Source organism: Narcine bancroftii, chromosome 10 (assembly GCF_036971445.1).
Source record: "Narcine bancroftii isolate sNarBan1 chromosome 10, sNarBan1.hap1, whole genome shotgun sequence".
NCBI lineage: Eukaryota > Metazoa > Chordata > Chondrichthyes > Torpediniformes > Narcinidae > Narcine > Narcine bancroftii.
The window spans coordinates 54,516,562-54,536,128 of NC_091478.1; the positions used below are offsets into that span (position 1 = coordinate 54,516,562).

The window sequence follows — 19,567 nt, forward strand, 5'->3', positions numbered from 1 at the left end:
ATCCCACAAGAATGCACTGAACAAAAATATAGCAAAGTTAACTTTATAAAGAAGATTCTGTAAAATCTCATATCTAGTTTGAATCTGAATCACTCAAAAACTGCAGCAAGAATAGTGAAATGTACCTTCTGCAGTGTGGTGTCAGTCATGTCAAGAAGTTCAATCACAGGAGGACGAAACATCTCATGAGTATCTGCTAACTTCTGTTTTGTATCAAGGGACATCTCTCTCATGAATGCTGATGGAGTCAGCTGAAAAAAACAAAAATACAATATTGCAATTTTTTTAAAAAGCTCTACGAAATATTACAGCTGTTAAACTAAGAATTCAGCTTGTTTGTAACAAGTAAAAAGAATTGATGTGTAATATTTGCCAGGTTCAAGAAATCAATTTTAAGCTCAAGCCAGAAAATAAACAGCTAGTTTTTCCAAGTGCACATTTTAAAGCATAGTGCCCAGGATTCAAGAATTCAGAGAGTACTATTTGTACAGGAATTGATACATGTACCTCATCTTCAAAAAAAATTGAAAGCTTTGAAAACAAACATAGAAAAGTTATAATCTTACATTATTGAATGCTGGCATCAGGTGCAATATCTGGAAAAAAAACCCAGACATTTCAATTTCTCAATACAATTGTTTTCTCACCTGTTGAGATGCACCTGATGCACCTGTTGAGCATCTCAATGCTATAGAATACTTCAAGAACAAAAAATTATTTAGAAACTGAAACTGGAGAAGACCACAAGAATACTGTTCCAACAGATCAACTGCTCTTGCATCTTAATCTCATCCAAAATATATCAAATGATCTGTCTTCATCAGAAATATGTTCTAGATAATTTAATTCAAATTAACACAAATCTGCCAATTATTCATTAACTGACTTTTCAAAATTATAGACAAAATTATAGACATGCAAGCCATTTTCTTTAAATCAAAACATTAGATTAAAAAAATAGCTGGGAGTAAATAAGTGCAATTCTAATTATGACAGACTCATAAACACAAGATTGGAGAGAATCTTAAAAAAACAAACTGATTTTCTAGATCTAACATTCACAAATAATGCCATTTAACTCCTGTTCAAATATTTGCTAACAAAGACCACCACTCTGCATAAAAAATATGGACAGAAAGCAAAAATATACCACTGGCATTCCAAAGAATGCACCGTGAAAATCTCAAAGCTGGGAATGATACAGAATGATTAGGCTCAACTGCAACATTAAGTTCAAATGTGGCTGCCAACTGGAATGTTAGGATTGCAAAAAGGCAAGAGAGATTTTAAAGATGAGAGATTGGTCCATATTTTTGAATGTGAAGTTAATTAGCAATTCACACAAGCAAAGATTTATTTAGTTTGTCATGAAAATCTGTTCCAAATCAAGTACTTTGATAGAGATTTTTTAAATCTTTGTTGGTCACACAAGGGCCAGATGACTGGAGGACAGCAAATGTTTCATCTAAGCCAAGATAGGCATCAGAGACCTACAAGTTTAATATCTGTGGGAGAAATATATCAGAAAAAAATATGAAGGACAAGATTAATTTACAGTTGAAATGGTAGGGATTAATCCAAAATTATCAGATACCTCTCTAATTTAAACAATCCTCTCTAATTTGAATGAACTTTTCCAGAAGTAACAAAATGTATTGGTGAAGCCGGTATGATTGATGTAGTCTACATGGGCATCAGAAAAGACTTTGACAAGGTCCCACATGGGAGATAAGTCCAAAAGATTTGAATTATGGGAGATAATTATGGGATCCCAGGTCAAAATGGATCCAAAATTAGCTTGATGATAGGAAGTAGAGTGTGATGGTGGAAGGTTGTTTCTGTAATTGGAAGCCCATGAACATGATACACCACAGTAGTTGATGCTGGGATCTTACCTACTAGTTATAGACACTGAAAATTTGGATAAGTATAAGATGCAATTAGAAAGATTGTGGATGACTCAAAATCAGCTGTTATTAATAGTGAGGAAGATAGTCTTGGGGCACAGGAATGATCATTTAGTAAAGTGACCAGAGCAATAGCAGACACAATTTAGTCCTGTTGCAAGGTGATGCATTTTGAGAGGACTAACAAGGTTTGACTTTACACTGTGAATGAAGTTAAAGTTTAGAGAGGTAGCTGATAGTTTTGGTTTAATCCCTGCCATTTCAACTGTAAATTAATCTTGTCCCTCAGATTTTTTTTCTAATATATTTTCTACCACAGAATTAGAGTCAAAAGAGCATTGAGGACAGAGCAACCTCAGTGAATCTGGAATGAATTGGCTATGATGGTGACAAAGGCAAGCACATTCATAACATTTAAATGTCAAATATGCTCTTAAATTGCAGTCAGAGAAGGCTGTGGACAAAGTGCTGATAAATGGGATTTGTAAAGATCAGCACTTGATGGTCAGTATAGACGTGGTGGTCCAAAGTACTCTTATTGAAAACAAGCAGAACTTTGAGTGAAATGCTGCAGAGAGAGTTTGAGGAACCTAGAGAAAATTTAAATTCAGACAATAGTGGACAGTCCACTGTTGTTGCTCAGATAATACTGGGGAATAACATTGACATGAGGCAGAGTTAGCATGGATTAAGACACAACGTAGAGTTTATAGGAAGAATTTATGGAGCCAGCAACAGCAATAATAATGCACTATTAAATGAAGGAAATGCTTGTACAAAACAAAGTACAAATACCAGAAGACTTAAATTTTTCACTTAGACTAGGAAAGTCAAATTAGCAAATAGTGGCTAGGAATAAGAGTTGCCAAATTATTTGTAATGGTTTCCAAGAGAAATGTATCATAGAATCAAGTAGAAAAAAAGGAAGTTTTAAAAATTGTCACAGACTGTATTGGTCTGGGAAGAGAAGGCAAAACAATGGAGAGGAAAGGGACAAATTGAGGAGCAAGAGAAAATAAAGAGAGGAGAACATGAAAAAAAAATTAGAGGGATTGATTGCTAAGAGTTAAATGGCACAGGACCCTCACACTGGGGAGCAGTCCCTGTGCTGTGAACGGTTCACTGCCACAAATATCATTGAGGCAAATTAATCACAGCATCTGGTACCACAGTCCACATCAATACTTCCAGTCTGCAAAAAAAAATGAACACTTAATGAGCTATATGGCAGAATAAAATGAACATTGCATCTTTTTTCTTCTTTGGCTTGGCTTCGTGGACGAAGATTTATGGAGGGGTAATGTCCACGTCAGCTGCAGGCTCGTTTGTGGCTGACAAGTCCGATGCGGGACAGGCAAGCACAGATGCAGCGGTTGCAAGGGAAAATTGGTGGGTTGGGGTTGGGTGTTGGGTTTTTCCTCCTTTGTCTTTTGTCAGTGAGGTGGGCTCTGCACCAAAGATCCTTTAAATCACATGCAGTTCTTGATTTACAGCAAAATGTGCTTTTCGGTTTATCCCAAATGAGTGTGCAAGGCCAGCAACAGCTGTACAACACCATAGGTCACAATCTATTGATCTAACTTATATCGATAAGTGTACCACATAGTGGGAATGTGACATTAGCACCAGGAAGAATCATGACAAGTAGTGCCCAACCCAAATTAACAATGGGCAAGGCTTCTGCTGGAAAGGGGCACAACCCCTTTAATACATGTGTAAACATTTTTATTCACAATTTGTACTTCAAAATATCAGCAACTTACTTTTTTCCAATCCAATTTCTAAAATTAACAATACTGCCATGAATATACAAAGGGAAAGATTAACAAAAATACTCCCAGACCCCTTAAAGGCGGGAAAAAAATCTAATAGGAAAAGAGAAATTGATGAGGTACTAAACAAATATATTGTATTTGTCCTCACTATAGAAGACAGAATGAATGTGGTGGAAATAGTTGGAGAAAACAGGTTATGAGAAGAAGTTGTGGACCCCTGCCACCCAGCATCTTTCAGCTATTCCTGTCAGAGCCAGAGCCACCAGACTGAGAAACAGCTTCTTCCCACGGGCAGTGACTCTGCTGGATGAGTGGAATTAACTTCTCACACAAACCTCCAAGACTCTACTATTTATGAAGAAATATTTATTTTGTATACATACTGCATAAGTCTCATTTGTCTGACAGTGTGTATTGTCCAGATGTTTTGTATGTATTTGTACTGAAGACCAGAGAATACTGTTGGGACATACTTTTACAAACAGATGACAATAAACTCGAACTTGAAAGGAAACAAACTAGCAGGAACAATAGCAGGCATGCAAGTTGCAAACATTTAATTCATGACACACAGCCAAGGTGAATCCCATTAAGGAGGAAATATTTTGAGGGATGAATCAACCATGTCCAATGAAGGGAGTGAAAATGAGTAATCAGTTGAAAAAGAAAACACCCAAGCTGGAAAAAGTTACCAGCAGGTACAGAGTGAGATAAATTCAGAAGCAACAAAGAAGTGGAAAAAATAAAGAAAGAAAGGAACTAAACCATGAGAGTAAACATGAGAAATAGAAAAACAGGGTGTATTGGTATTATATCATCTTATTGTAGATGTTATGTGAACATCCTATTAATACAAAAGGAGCAATTAAATACTAACATCATCAGTGCAGAAAATGGGGCTAAAGGCATCTGAATGATATTTCAGGATTTTACTCTATCACCATTTATCAACTGTGGTCCTTACTCCAGCAAGATGATCAACTCCTGTAATTTTTGAGGAGGGCAAAATGGTGGCATAGTGGTAGAAATCCCTCATAGGAACCCACAAAAGAAAGACAATTTATACAATTGTAAAGAGATAAAAGAATGAGATAAAAAGCATACAATAAGAGAAGATAACAAAAGCTTACCTCATGGCAGAGAGGGTGAAGCTGAAGAGGGGTCTACCCAGAGCCTGAAGATGGCAACAGCCAAAATGCTGGCATCATAACAGGAATCCCATCAGGAGGAGAGCACACGGGAGGAGGTGAGAGAGGGCAGTCTGTGGAAGGCTAGCCCAGGAAAGTGCTCAACAAAGATGCCAGCCATGGAGTCAGGAGTGCTGTCAGGCACAGGAGTGTTAGCAGCGCAAGGAGGAGATCGGGCAGCGATGGAGAAGATGGCACAGATATGGACTTAGTGTTTAAGGCTCAAGGTAGGGAGACCTGGGCCGAGAGGGAGAGGGAAGAGCTGTCAACACCTGTGGCGGCAAGAGAAGTGGAGGCACGAGGGCAACGAAGCCAGTTAGTGATGACAGCAGCAGAGGGAAACAGGGAGTCGGACATCAGCAGTGGCAGAGGAGGAGGCACGAGGGAGGCAGAACCAGGCCAAGGTTGGGACGGCAGCGATGGTAGCAATGGAGAGAAACCAGGAGCAGGACCCAGGGAGTCAGACATCAGCGGTGGCAGTGAGATGGAGTCCACAGGCCAGGAAGACAGGAGCCAGGTAAAGTGAACTCTTACCTGGTAAGAGGCGAGAGGAGGATGGGTCTGGGGCTTCGGAGACATCAGGCCAGGGAAAGAGGGGGAAAGGAAAAAGATTTTTTTCCTGGTAAGTTTGTTTTGTTTGGTTTTGGAATAGATTAACTGTGTTAGTTTTTGTTTGGAGTACGATCGCCTGTGCCAAAGATCTAGGAAGAAAATCAGGACCAAGGTCAAATCCCGGAGACAAGAAGGAGAAGGATGGATATAATGGAGTGGGGGGGTCAAAAATAATGGACAAGTCAACTAAGTTTTTAAGCATTAATGTAAATGGGATAAACAGAAAGATGAAGAGAATGAGAGTCTTGGCTCACCTAAAAAAGATGCAGGTAGATATAACATTTTTGCAGGAGACCCACCTTACAGAACAAGAGCATTTAAAATTAAAGAGGTGATGGGTGGGCCAGGTGGCGATGTCCCAGATGGACATGATTCACTGCTTGGTGATAAAGCATATGAAAACTTAAGCCTAGTCACCAGGGAAACTTATTGTGTTAGGTGATAAGTTAACCAGGGCAACAACAGAGTGAAGCACACAATGAGAGTTCCACAAGAGACAGATGTGACTCTCCATGTGAATCTGATCACTGAATCTCCTCCCGTATCTGACATAAAATCCAAGCAGATCACAACTCTAACAGAGAAGGACATCGTTCTACAGGAGGTCAAAAAAAAGCTGAATGAAGGATGGCCTAGAGGTGAATGACAGCCATACTACAGCATCAGAGCTGAGTTGAGTGTTGTCAATGGGCTTCTACTCAGACAGAGCAGAATTATCATTCCACAACCACTGCAACAAGAGATGTTGACAAGCGTGCGCAAGAAATACCTTGGAATGGAAAAATGCAAGAGGAGGGCCAGAATTGCTGTTTATTGTCCAGGGATAAACATTGACATTCACAGGAGGTTTCAAGCTGTGAGACCTGTTTGAAACATCACATAAAGCAGACAGAGGAACCCATGATAATAAATTGACTTACCAGCAAAATAATGGAAGAAAGTTGGGACATAGTTCTACATAGATGGAAATAATTACTTAATGGTTATTGACTATCTATTGAACTATCCAGAGATTGCGCTGCTTCCTAATACATCTGCTGCTTGTGTGATCAAATATGTGAAATCAATCTTTGCCAGACATCGAATTCCTCAAATTGTCTGCAGTGACGATATTTGAAGAGTCTGACTTCCGACATGACTTCAAGTCCTCTGCATCCAGTCAAACAGTAAAGAAGAAAAAGGAGTTCACATACTCAAACAATTGATCAAGAAAACACAGATCCATATCTAGCTCTACTGAGTTCGTTTCGCACTTGAACATGGCATGTCACCTGCAGAGTTTCCAATAGGATGTAGACAGTGCACCACGCCTCCCTACTCTGCAGGCCCAAACAAGAACAGAGATGTCGAGGATGTCAAATGGAAACAAAAGCATTTCAATGGAGACAAAGGCAAACAATGAAAAGTCAACAAAACCCTTTATGGCCACTGGCACAATATGACACAGTGAGACTCAGAAATTCCAACACTTAGTACAAGGCAACTGTTCTGGATGAAGTAAATCTAAGATCCTACACTGTCAGAAAAGAGGACGTTCAAATACTGAGGAGGATTCGAAAGAGCCTCCTGAAAACACAAGAGACACTACAGGAACAGACAAATACAGAGGATGCAGCCTGCACAGCAACAGAGGAAACACAACCAATGCTAGACAGTAGTGGACCAGCAGAGCTGACAAACATCTATGTTAAGAAGATCCACACGAGTTTTCAAAGCACCTGACAGACTGAATCTATAAAGGAAAAAAATCAGCATGCTTACAAAGTTTGTGCCACTGATGTTTGTGTTGAACTTTAAATTGAAATTAATACTGTATTAGTGTGTCATGTTGTTAGATTAACTTCTCAAGAAAAGGGGATGCTAATGATAAGGGTGCTAGTGATAACCATGACCTCTAGAGGGAGCCAATGAGTTGTTGCGGCTCAGAGTAGATTAAAAATGGATACCTCCACGAGTCATGAAAACTTTTGCAAATAAAGTATAGTTATCATAAAAAGCACAAGTTTCTTTATTACAATAAAAGAAACATCACAGTGATCACATGCACTTTTTGACCAGGAACAAGTGCTCACATTTAATCATACCTTAAGATTTGTTATCTTCTTTTTGATCAGCTTTGGATTGACAGGTTCCACCACTGTGCCTTTAAATCCATCTGGCAACTTGTCAAAGGTGCCTTTCAAGGCTTGATCAGTTGGTTCACCGCCGTCTGTAGCCATTTTGCTCTCACTTCACAAATGATCAGTTTTGCTGTGAGAGTACAAAATGAAGTTACCCACACTAAAAGTTAATTACCATGTAATACAACAATTGGAATCATTATGTGGTGTTTCCCTTCACTGGTGCCAGATCAGAGATACCTTTTGGCCGCCTCCACTAAAGCTGCTAGCTGATCATGGTAATTGCTGTGTATTTCTCTCCCAAAAGGAAGCCAGTTGTGGACAGAAATATTTAATCAAGAATCCACAATAAATTGTTATAAACTGATGCATATTCAGCATGGCTGCTGAATGGATTTGCATCGTTCTCCAGGAGCTCAGCCTGCTGGATACCAGCAAGATTTCAAACAACGAAGAACAGTCCTTCTCTCCATTTAAATTGCTACAATCCATCAGACCATGGATCAGCAGCGATGACAGTCTCTTCTCTGGCCTTTTCAAAGTCATAAATATTTACAGCCCAGCTGGAAGTCACAAGGCCTTTTCCAACTGTCCCTCTTACCTCAAAGAATCCAAAATTAATCCCTCTGTCTGACTTTGAAGGTTTACCCTTTAAAAGTTTCATTAGATTCTATTTCAACTATTCTTCATCAAAATATCCCAAAATGTTCACATATGAAAAATAACTATGATCCTTTGTTAGTGGCTCTCTAATTCTTTATCACTACTTCTTTATCAAAATCTTCATAAATAATACAACAATCTGTATTATTGAACAAGTTACAACATTGGAGCAAACCACAATATTTCCTTCCACACAATCAAATTTTCTCATTGTACTTCCTCAAACTCCTCAATGCCTTTGAAATAACATCAAAATTAATTCTCATGGAAAACACTGTTTCTGCCTCAGCCACTAACCTTGGAAGTCAAATCTGGGGCTCCACACCCACACCCAATTGAATAAATTACACCTCTTGTATTTTGTCTCCTTGGCTGATTATATTAACTTTGTCCATCAACTTTTACAGATAATTATATGTTTCATGAGCATTGAACTAATGAATGAAGAATATCTCAAGCCTTTCTTCAGATTTGTATTTCCTCAGAATAGTAGCATAACAAAAAGTTTTTGCTGCATCCTTTCTCATTGTCAATACAGAATTCAACAATGAGGAACTCAGCAGATCAGGCAGCATCCATGGGTAGAAATGATCAGTCACCATTTCAGATAGATTTATTTTGATAAATTTTGTTAAAGTCAAAATATACGCACTGATACAAATGTCTTTGTTCATTTGCCCAACTTTATCACCATCACTTAAGAGCTTCATTTAGATTCTATAAGAAATTTAAATTTTAAAAAAGCCAGCCTAGCAGGCGAGTGTTAAAGACAAGGCCAAATCAATTGAAACCTTCAGCATGAATGATTTATCTCAGCCTTCCTCTGAAGTCTTCAGTTAATTCATTTCACTTTCTACAACATTAGGAAATGTTTATGGGATTTGATGATATTCTGGCTGTGGTGTTGATAAATTGTGTACCAGTACTCTTTACAACCTTGGTCCAAACATGAATAAAAAGTGCTAAATTCGAGAAGTAACATTAAGGTCAGCAACAGAACATTCGTCCAGATGTGGCATCAAGGACCCACTGCAAAACCTGGAGTCAATAAGAATTATGCAGGAGGAGTCACGTGATGGAGTAGTGGCCGGACGGTGAACTCCAGCCCTCTCCAGAAAAGTCGGGAAAAACAAGAGAAAATACAAAGGCACAGAAATACAAGTTAAAGAAAAGTGAGTATAAAGGTGGAAAGAAGATGGAGACAAAAGGAGAAAAATCAAAATCAACGGAAAGAAGAGAGGAAGAGAAGACAACGGAGGAAAAAGGTGAAGGCCTTACCTGTCCGAAGAAGCCCGCTGTGGAGAGAAGACCCCACTACCTCAGGTCGGTAGAAAGAGAACTACAACAATGGCTCACAGAGCCGAGTAAAAATGCGCAACCGCGCATGCGCGACTCCTCGCGCATGCGCGATGCGCATACAAAAAAACACACCGACGGGAGGGGGGACCAGCTGGGGAGTCGATCTCCACAGCCGGCAACGACAGCTGCAGAACACCTGCAGCAAGAAGAGACCACAGAAGACAATAGAAACAAGAAAGAAGAGGAGGAAAGGGCAGCAAAGAAACAACAGATGGTCAACCTAGAGGAAGAAGAAGAGGAAGAGGAAGAGTACAGGGAAATAGAAGAAGAAAAGATAGGCAAGGTAAAGGAGGTACTTGCTCTTGTTAGAGGATACATGGAGTCATTTAAAGAATGGCAAACACAGGAATTCAATGATTTAAGAAGAAGAATAAACAACACAGAAAAGAAAATAAATAAAATGGATATGACCTTAACAGAAATGGGGAAAAAAATGGACAAGATGGAAGAACGGGCAATAGCAGCAGAAATGGAGGTAGAAGACTTAAAAAAGAAATTGGAGGAATCTAATAAAAAAACTAAAGAGACACAAGAATTACTAGCCCAAAAAATAGATATAATGGAAAATTATAACAGAAGAAATAACATAAAGATAGTGGGCCTCAAGGAAGATGTAGAAGGCAAGAATATGAGGGAGTTTATAAAAGAATGGATCCCTAAGGCCCTAGGATGTCCAGAACTACAGCAAGAAATGGAAATAGAAAGGGCACATAGAGCATTGGCCCCTAAACCACAACCACAACAAAAACCAAGATCTATTGTAGTAAAATTCCTAAGATATACTACAAGAGAAAAGGTACTGGAGAAGACAATGGAAAAAGTAAGAGAGGGCAACAAACCACTGGAGTATAAAGGGCAAAAAATCTTCATTTATCCAGATATAAGCTTTGAACTCCTAAAGAAGAGAAAAGAGTTCAATGCAGCAAAAGCGATTTTATGGAAGAAAGGATATAAATTTACACTGAAGCATCCTGCGGTATTGAAAATATTTATCCCAGGACAACAAAACAGACTATTCTCGGATCCAGAAGAAGCACGAAAATTTGCAGAACAATTACAAAAATAGACTGAGGGATGAAGACGGGTAATGAGAGCAAAAATTATCACGATTGATATGTATGTGGGTAAAGACAAAAATAGACTGAGGGATGAAGACGGGTAAGGAGGGTAAAAATGACCACGATTGATATGTATGCGGGTAAAGAGGTATAAGAGTGAATAGAGACAATGGGCATATGTGAAAGTATCTGTAAGTAGAGGAAAACATAGAAAGTATAGACAAGAATTAACAAGGGAAGGTAATGGAATAGAGAGAATAAGGAGGGAACTAAAAGAGTAACCTTTGTGACATATAAAAAACGAAATCTTTTCTGGGGGGGGCTGGGTGGGGGGAAAAGAGCGGTCACTGCAAAATCAGTTGACGCTTGCGAGTGGATTCGCAAATCCAAATGGAGAGGGGAGATGTGGTTGTCCGACAAGGGATAAAGGGCAACTCAGGAGGGGAAGGGGAGATTGGGGATAAAGAAGATAGAAATAGGAGAATAAGGAAAATGTTGGATGTTGTAGGAATGTTGTCTGGTAAAGAGTTGAAAATAAGAAAACAGAAATGGAAAAGGAGGAAAGGTAATGATGGAAAAACGGAAAGAGAAGATAAACAAAATATAAAATGGCTACGCTGAACTATATGACTCTAAATATTAATGGAATACATAACCAAATTAAAAGGAAGAAACTACTAAATTTACTGAAAAAGGAAAAAATAGATATAGCATTTGTCCAAGAAACACATTTAACTGAATTGGAGCACAAGAAATTAAAGAGAGATTGGGTAGGACATGTAACAGCAGCATCGTATAATTCAAAAGCAAGAGGAGTGGCTATATTAATTAGCAAAAATGTGCCATTTAAAATAGAAGAGGAAATAATAGATCCAGCAGGGAGATATGTTATGATAAAATGTCAGATATATTCAGAGCTTTGGAATCTACTTAATATATATTCACCTAACGAAGAAGATCAAAAGTTTATGCAAGATATCTTTTTGAAGGTAGCTAATACGCAAGGGAACATACTAATAGGAGGGGATTTCAATCTGAATTTGGATCCAAATATGGATAAAACGGGGAAAAAAATTAACAGGAAGAACAAAGTAACCAAATTTATAAATAAATCAATGCAAGAAATGAAACTTGTGGACATATGGAGGAAACAAAACCCAAAAGAAAAGGAATACTCATACTACTCGACTAGACATAAAACATACTCAAGGATAGACCTATTCCTGTTATCAGCCCACATACAAGGGAGAGTTAGGAAAACGGAATATAAAGCTAGACTATTATCGGACCACTCACCCCTGTTACTGGCAATAGAGCTAGAAGACATCCCTCCAAGAATGTATAGATGGAGATTAAACCCCATGCTACTTAAAAGACAGGATTTTAGAGAATTTATTGAAAAACAATTAAAAATGTACTTTGAAGTAAATACGGAATCTGTGGAAGATAGGTTTATACTATGGGACGCAATGAAAGCATTCATTAGAGGGCAAATAATAAGTTATGCAACCAAGATGAAGAAGGACTATAATCAGGAAACAGAGCAGTTGGAAAGGGAAATAATAAACATAGAAAAAAAATTAGCAATAAAGGAAGATACAACCAAAAGAAGAGAATTGGCGGATAAAAAAATAAAATATGAAACATTACAAACATATAAGGTGGAGAAGAATATAATGAAGACAAAACAGAAATATTATGAACTAGGGGAAAAAACACACAAAATCCTAGCATGGCAGCTTAAGACAGAGCAAACTAAGAAAATGGTATTGGCAACAAGGAAAAAAGACAAACAAATTACATATAATCCAAAAGAAATTAAGGAAAACTTTAGAGAATTCTATGAACAATTATACCGAACCGAAAACGAAGGGAAAGAAGGGAAAATAGATGAATTTTTGACTAAAATTGAACTACCAAAACTACAAATAGAGGAACAAAATAAATTAACAGAACCATTTGGAACAGTAGAAATACAAGAGATAATAAAAAATTTACCAAATAATAAGACACCAGGAGAGGATGGACTCCCAATAGAATTCTACAAAACATTTAAAGACCTAATAATACCGCCCCTCCTGGATGTAATCAACCAGATTGATGAGACACAAAACTTACCAGATTCATGTAAAACAGCAATAATTACAGTGATACTAAAACAAGGGAAAGATCCACTCTCACCAGCGTCATATAGACCAATATCTTTGCTAAACACAGATTATAAGATAATAGCTAAACTATTAGCGAACAGATTAGCAGAACAGGTACCGAAAATGGTAAATTTAGACCAAACTGGATTTATCAAAAAAAGACGCACAACAGACAATATTTGTAAATTTATTAACTTAATTCATGCAGTAGAAGGAAATAAAGCACCGGCAGTAGCAGTTGCTTTAGACGCAGAGAAGGCCTTCGACAGAGTAGAATGGAATTACTTGTTCAAAGTATTGCAAAAATTCAGTTTACCAGAGAAGTATATTAATTGGATTAAAGCATTATATAAGGGACCGTTAGCGAAAGTGACAGTAAATGGACATGTATCAAAGCAATTTAACTTAAGCAGGTCAACGCGGCAGGGATGCCCACTATCACCATTATTGTTTGCGCTAGCTATAGAACCACTAGCAGAATCGATAAGAAGAGATAATAATATAAAAGGAATAAAAATAAAAGACAGGGAATATAAAATCAGTCTGTTTGCGGATGATGTGATAGTGTACTTAACAGAACCAGAACTAGCAATAAAAGAACTATATAAGAAATTGAAGGAATATGGAGAAGTGTCGGGATACAAGATAAACGTAAATAAAAGTGAAGCAATGCCTATGAATAACGCGGATTTCTCAAAATTTAAGGAGGAATCCCCATTCAGATGGCAAACGCAGGCAATAAGATACCTAGGTGTGCAAATAAACAAAAATCTAGGCCAATTATATAAACTCAATTACAATCCACTAATGAAAAAATTACAGGACGATTTAGAGCATTGGAAAGAGCTACCACTAACACTGATAGGAAGGATAAACTGTATTAAAATGAACATTTTTCCAAGGATACTATACTTATTTCAGGCATTGCCAATACAACTGACAGAAAAATTCTTCAAAGAGTTAAAGAAAATAATAAGGAGATTTTTATGGAGAGGGGGGAAACCGAGGATAGCACTAGACAAATTAACAGAATGGTATAAACAAGGAGGCTTACAATTGCCAAACTTCAAAAATTATTATAGAGCCGCACAATTAAGGTACCTATCAGATTTTTATCAAACAAGGGAAAAACCAGACTCGACGAGACTAGAATTAGATAAAATAGGGGAAAAGATACCTGAACACATATTATATAAATGGGACGAAAAATTGGTACAACATAGAACTTCTCCAGTATTACACCATCTCCTCAATATATGGAAGAAGATTCATGTAGAAAGAAATAAAATAAATTACCAAATACCAAAACTAATATTGACGCAAAATAAGCTACTCCCTTTTACAATAGACAACCTTGCCTTTAGAAAATGGGAAAAAAAAGGGATTAAAAGAATAGAAAATTGTTTTTCAGGAAGTAGATTCTTATCCTTTGAACAAATGAGAGATAAGTACAATATAACGGGAGATACAGCGCTGGCATATTACCAACTGAGATCCTACTTGAAAGATAAATTAGGAAGCAACATGAGTTTACCAGAGGGAAGTAACCTTGAATATGTGATTACAGATACAATGTTAATCAAAAGATTTATAAAAAATATGTATATTAAACTGCAAGAAAAGGAAAATGAGGAAACAAATGGTAAAACTAAACAAAAATGGGAACAAGATTTAAATATAAAGATAAAAAAGGAAACATGGGAGAAGTTATGCTCTGGAACGATGAGAAATACAATAAATACGAGGCTGCGTATGATACAATATAATTGGTTACACAGACTATACATTACACCGCAAAAGTTAAATAAATGGGACCCAACAGTATCTGATAGATGTTTTCGATGTAAAAAAGAAAGGGGAACAACAATTCATGCAATCTGGACATGTGAGAGAGTAGAAAAATTTTGGGATGATCTCAATCAGATATTAAATAAAATAACAGAAAACAATATACCAAAGAATCCAGAGATCTTTCTCCTAAGTAACATAAAAAATAAAGAATTTGGAATTGACTTGGAGGATGCACAAAAAAGATTTGTTAAGATAGCCCTAGCTGTAGCAAAAAAATGTATTATGTCAACCTGGAAATTGGAAGATAATTTGAAAATACAACAATGGTATATAGAAATGAATAAATGTATTCCATTAGAAAAAATAACATATAGTTTAAGAAATAATATTGAAATATTCGAACAAGTATGGGAGCCTTACATTAAATACAATAGCGAAAACCTACCGGGAACAAACATTACCTAAGTTGATGGAAGGAGAAGAGAAGAAAAGAATGGACTCAGTAGAATTTCTGGTGTATTTTTGTTGAATGACAACATTGTCTAACTGAATTAATGCAACCTAGATTGTATAACTAAAATGGATGAGAGGGGGGGGGGGGATGCGGGGGTGGCTTGGGAGGAGGGAGGGGGGAGGGAGAAAAAGTCACTGTAAATGTGTGGAAAAGAAAAAGTGTATATCATGGCTATTGTGATTTATGGTGTGAAAAATAAAAAATTAAAAAAAAAAAAAAAAAAAAATAAGAATTATGCAGAAACATCTCCATTGGCTGGAAGACAGTTGTGTTTAAAAGAGCTCAAATCACCTGAGGCTCAGCATAATTAGGTGTCTAAACTTGCTGCATCCAAGTGTAGACTATGCTCAGGCATGATTGGTAAAAACACATTCCTTGATGCTCAAAGGCATTACCTTGGAATCAACATTCTAAGATTCATCTAAAATATTTTGGCTGAGGCAGGCTTCAAGCAGGGTCTTTTGCAGTCTCACTTCACAAGTATCCTAAGTCATTCCATGACACATAAGGTGCATGTTATGAATGGCCTCCACTTATTTAGATGATTGGCAGTCAAACAATGCTCAGTTAGCAATAAATGTTTTTGGAAAGAACAGCTTACCTGTTGGGCACACCCTTCTCCATCCTAAATATTTCTGCCTTCACCAGCGTCACATCATAACTATTATTACATTTGTAATACTTTTACGCAGCTCATAACCCCCCTTCTATGAAAGCACGTAGGAGGGCCACCAGTTACAAGTTCCCTTCCAGATCACACAGTATCCTGAGTTGGAAACATATCACCGTTGGAATGTCTTGCTCTAGAAGCACTTTGGATACAGCTTTACCATCAGACTGCAACTGTTCACATTGAGTTTCCTCACCATTTACTAAAATGCAAGCCGACCAAACAAAAATCTGTATTATTAAACGTTAAAAAAATAAGTGTTAAAAATCTAACTATGCCTTCTTTATACTAGTTTAAAATATAAGACCATAAGAAAGATGAGCAGAAATAGATTGGTGCAATCAAGGTCTGATGACCCGAACAGTGACAGCAAAGATTTAAAAAGGACAGACTCAACAGAAAGAAGCTGATTGGTGCTATTGAGGTCAGGTGACCCAACTAGCATGTTAGTCGCCACATTAGTATGGGCATCAACGTGATACACAGTTATCTCACGGTGGTGGGAAGCATCCCACAACAGCTGCCACAACTCTTTGCCCCACACTGGGCGGTCATGTATCAGCATGCACAGTAACCACTGTGTCCCAGGGTGAGAGAGAGAGAAAAAAATCCTGGTCCTTAAAAAGTAGTGGTGGGTGGTTTTATAAACACCCTGTCATGTCCCACCGCCCACCCCCCCCCCCCCACCGCAGTGCGGCCTGGCCGGTGTCAGGGGAAGCCAAGGCCGCTTCCCAGCGCCCGGAACCCCAGTGGCACAGTGTTTCTTGGAGCTGTAGATGGAGTTGGGATGCCGGAGGGAAGATTGGGGCTCCCCGCCGGGTGATGGGGGCGCCGGCCGCTGGCCGCCGGCCGCCCTGCGCGTTCCCACCGGACCAGCGGCAGGTGCCCGGAGTACACGTGGAGAGCGAGGCTGGTCGGGCAGGTAGGGTGGAACCCCCCACCAATCTTGGGAGTGGCGTGGGCTGGATCGGGATTAGCCACGCTCACCTGCTCCTCCACCGCTGACCGGGATCCCAGCACGGTCCTGAGCGCGGAGACTGCCCTGGAAAGGTCCTGGGACACCGGTACGGAAAGAAAAGGGGGTCCGGGAGAAACTCAGAAGGTCAAGGGGGGTCCGGGAGAAACTCAGCAGGTCAAAGGGGGATTCGGGTGAAAATCAGCAGGTCAAAGGGGGATCCGGGAGAAACTCAGCAGGTCAAAGGGGGATCCGGGAGAAACTCAGCAGGTCAAAGGGGGATCTGGAAGAAACTCAGCAGGTCAAAGGGGGATCCGGGAGAAACTCAGCAGGTCAAGGGGGAGGGGTCCGGGAGAAACTCAGAAGGTCAAGGGGAGGGGGTCCGGGAGAAACTCAGCAGGTAAAGGGAGGTCCAGGAGAAACTCAGCAGGTCAAGGGGGGTCCGGCAGAAACTCAGCAGGTCAAGGGGGGTCCGGCAGAAACTCAGCAGGTCAAGGGGGGTCCGGCAGAAACTCAGTAGGTCAAGGGGGGTCCGGCAGAAACTCAGCAGGTCAAGAGGGGTCCGGCAGAAACTCAGGGGGGGGCCTGACCTCGCCAGGACCGTTACCCACTCCCCCTCCCTGCCGCAGGCCGACCCGCGACTCACGGTGACGGGGCAGCTGATCCGTCGAGATGCCGCCCTGCAGCGAGAGTCGATGCCCCCGCACTGTCGTTGTCCAACCCGATCGCCCGCAAACCCCGCCCTCCCGCACACAGGCCTGAGTAAGTATTATGAACTTTAATCTCAGGATAAAACGATCTTCCAATAGTTTCATGTCACAGTGATAAATATATTCCTGGTTAAAAATGGTCCTGCACCTGGATACAAGCTCATTAGGCATAAAACTTGAAAAGTGTGTAAATCAAAGGATATCTGTACCAATGGAAAAAGGGCATGGCAAATAACCCTGCTAGAGTTCATGCCCACAATCAGTCACCCATTTGATTGTTTCAGGAATCATGTTATTCTCCCAAATTCTCAATAGCCCTCAGATTTTACTATTCGACAGCACACTAGCAACATTTGACAAATCCTCTATAGGGAAATATTATTTATTGAATATTTTATTTCTCATTTGTTAATGCTTCTGGAAAGAGTTTATCCAAAACTATTATTAAACATTTATTTTAATCAGAAAAAGTTTAACATTACATATGTTGAAAGAAGAGAAAACATGCAGATGTTGTTGAAAATTTTCAATAAATATTTAGTTCGGCCCTCGACTTAGTCCAAGTTTTTAATTTTGGCCCTCCGTGAATTTGAGTTTGACACCCCTGAGCTATAGGCACCCAAATAGCCCTCAGGACATGGAGTACCAGATAGGTAGGCAGAATTTGGAGTGGTTATTTAAAAATAACATGATTGTTGTGAGAGAATTCAACTTCCCTAATATTGATTAGCCCCTCCTTACTGCACCTTATGGGGTAGAATTTGCTCAATGTCCCAAGAAGGATTCCTGATGTAGTATGTGGACAAGCCGACTAGAGACGAGGCTATATTGAAACTAGAGACAAGGCCATATTGGAACTAGTACTAGGTAATTAACCTGGTCAGGTGACAGATCTCTTGGTGGGGAAGCATTTTGGTGACAGTGACCACAACTCCTTAACCTTTAGCATAGTGATGAACAAGGATAAGCGTAGACAAAATGGTAAAATGTTTAATTGGGGAAGGACTAATTACAATGGGTTAATGCATGAACTGGGGAGAGTACATTGGGAACAGATATACTGAGAGAAAACAGAAGCAAAGTGGAGGATGTTTAGGGACTACTTGCATGGGGTTTCGACAGGTTTGTCCCTCTGAGACAGGGAAAAAATGGCTGGGTAACAGAACCATGGTTGACAAATGATGTGAGACAGTTTGTCAAGAGGAAGGAAGCATACACAAGATTTAGGACCAAGAGTCAGGTGGAGCTCATGAGAATCATATGGTAGCCTGGAAGGAATTTAAAGGACTAATGAGAGCTAGAAGAGAGCACAAGAGTACTTGGCAAGTAGGATTAAGGAAAACTCCACTTAAAAAATATTCAAACAAGATACACTCCAGGTTACTTCAGGAAGTGAGAAAGAGATTGCTGGGGCATTGGCATTGATTTTTGTGTTCTCCCTGACCATGGAGGAGGTAGAAGAAGATGATGGAGTGGCAAACATAATCCCCTTCTTTAAAATGTGATAATTGGGAAAATTGTGGAAATGATAGATCAGTGAGTCTTACATCAATGGTGATAAAACATTTAGAGAGGATTCTTCGGGACCAGATTTAGAGAAGCATGGCTTTCTCAGAGATAGCATGGATTTATGAGGTTGTGCCTCACGAGCCTAATTAAATTTTTTTGAGGAAAAGAAATTGATGAAGGTAGGGTAGAAGATGTGGTGGATATGGATTTTATTTAGGCATTTGACAAGTTCGCCCAGGGTAATCTCATTCCAAAAGACACAAGGCATGGGATCCATGGAATCTTGCTTATGTGGATTCAGAGTTGACTTACCTGCAGAAAGTAAATGGAATGTATTTTGTCTGGAACTGGTGGAGTTCACAATGATCTGTTCTGGGACCCTTGCTTTTTGTGATTCTTATAAATGACCTGGACAAAGTAAAGGGATGAGTCAGTAAGTTTGCAGGTGATAAAGATTGGAAGAGTTGTGGATAGCATAGAAGGTTACAACAGGATAGACAGGATTAAGAGTAAGGTGAAGAAGTGGCAGGTGGGACTTCAATCTGGATAAGTGTGAAGAGATGCATTTTGGAAAGTCTGTAACTTGA

General features: G+C 39.2%; 1 protein-coding gene across 1 annotated transcript in view; it reads right to left on the reverse strand.

The window, feature by feature from the left end:
- hydin (HYDIN axonemal central pair apparatus protein) overlaps positions 1–19,567 on the reverse strand; it is a 1,560,590-nt gene that overhangs the window by 1,523,658 nt on the left and 17,365 nt on the right. Inside the window, exons 2-3 of the mRNA XM_069900939.1 lie at positions 7,566–7,731; positions 126–251 (exon numbers count right to left, since the gene is read on the reverse strand). Of these exons, the coding sequence (XP_069757040.1) occupies positions 126–251; positions 7,566–7,700 (261 nt within the window). The 5' untranslated portion in view covers positions 7,701–7,731. The remainder of the gene's footprint in view (positions 1–125; positions 252–7,565; positions 7,732–19,567) is intronic.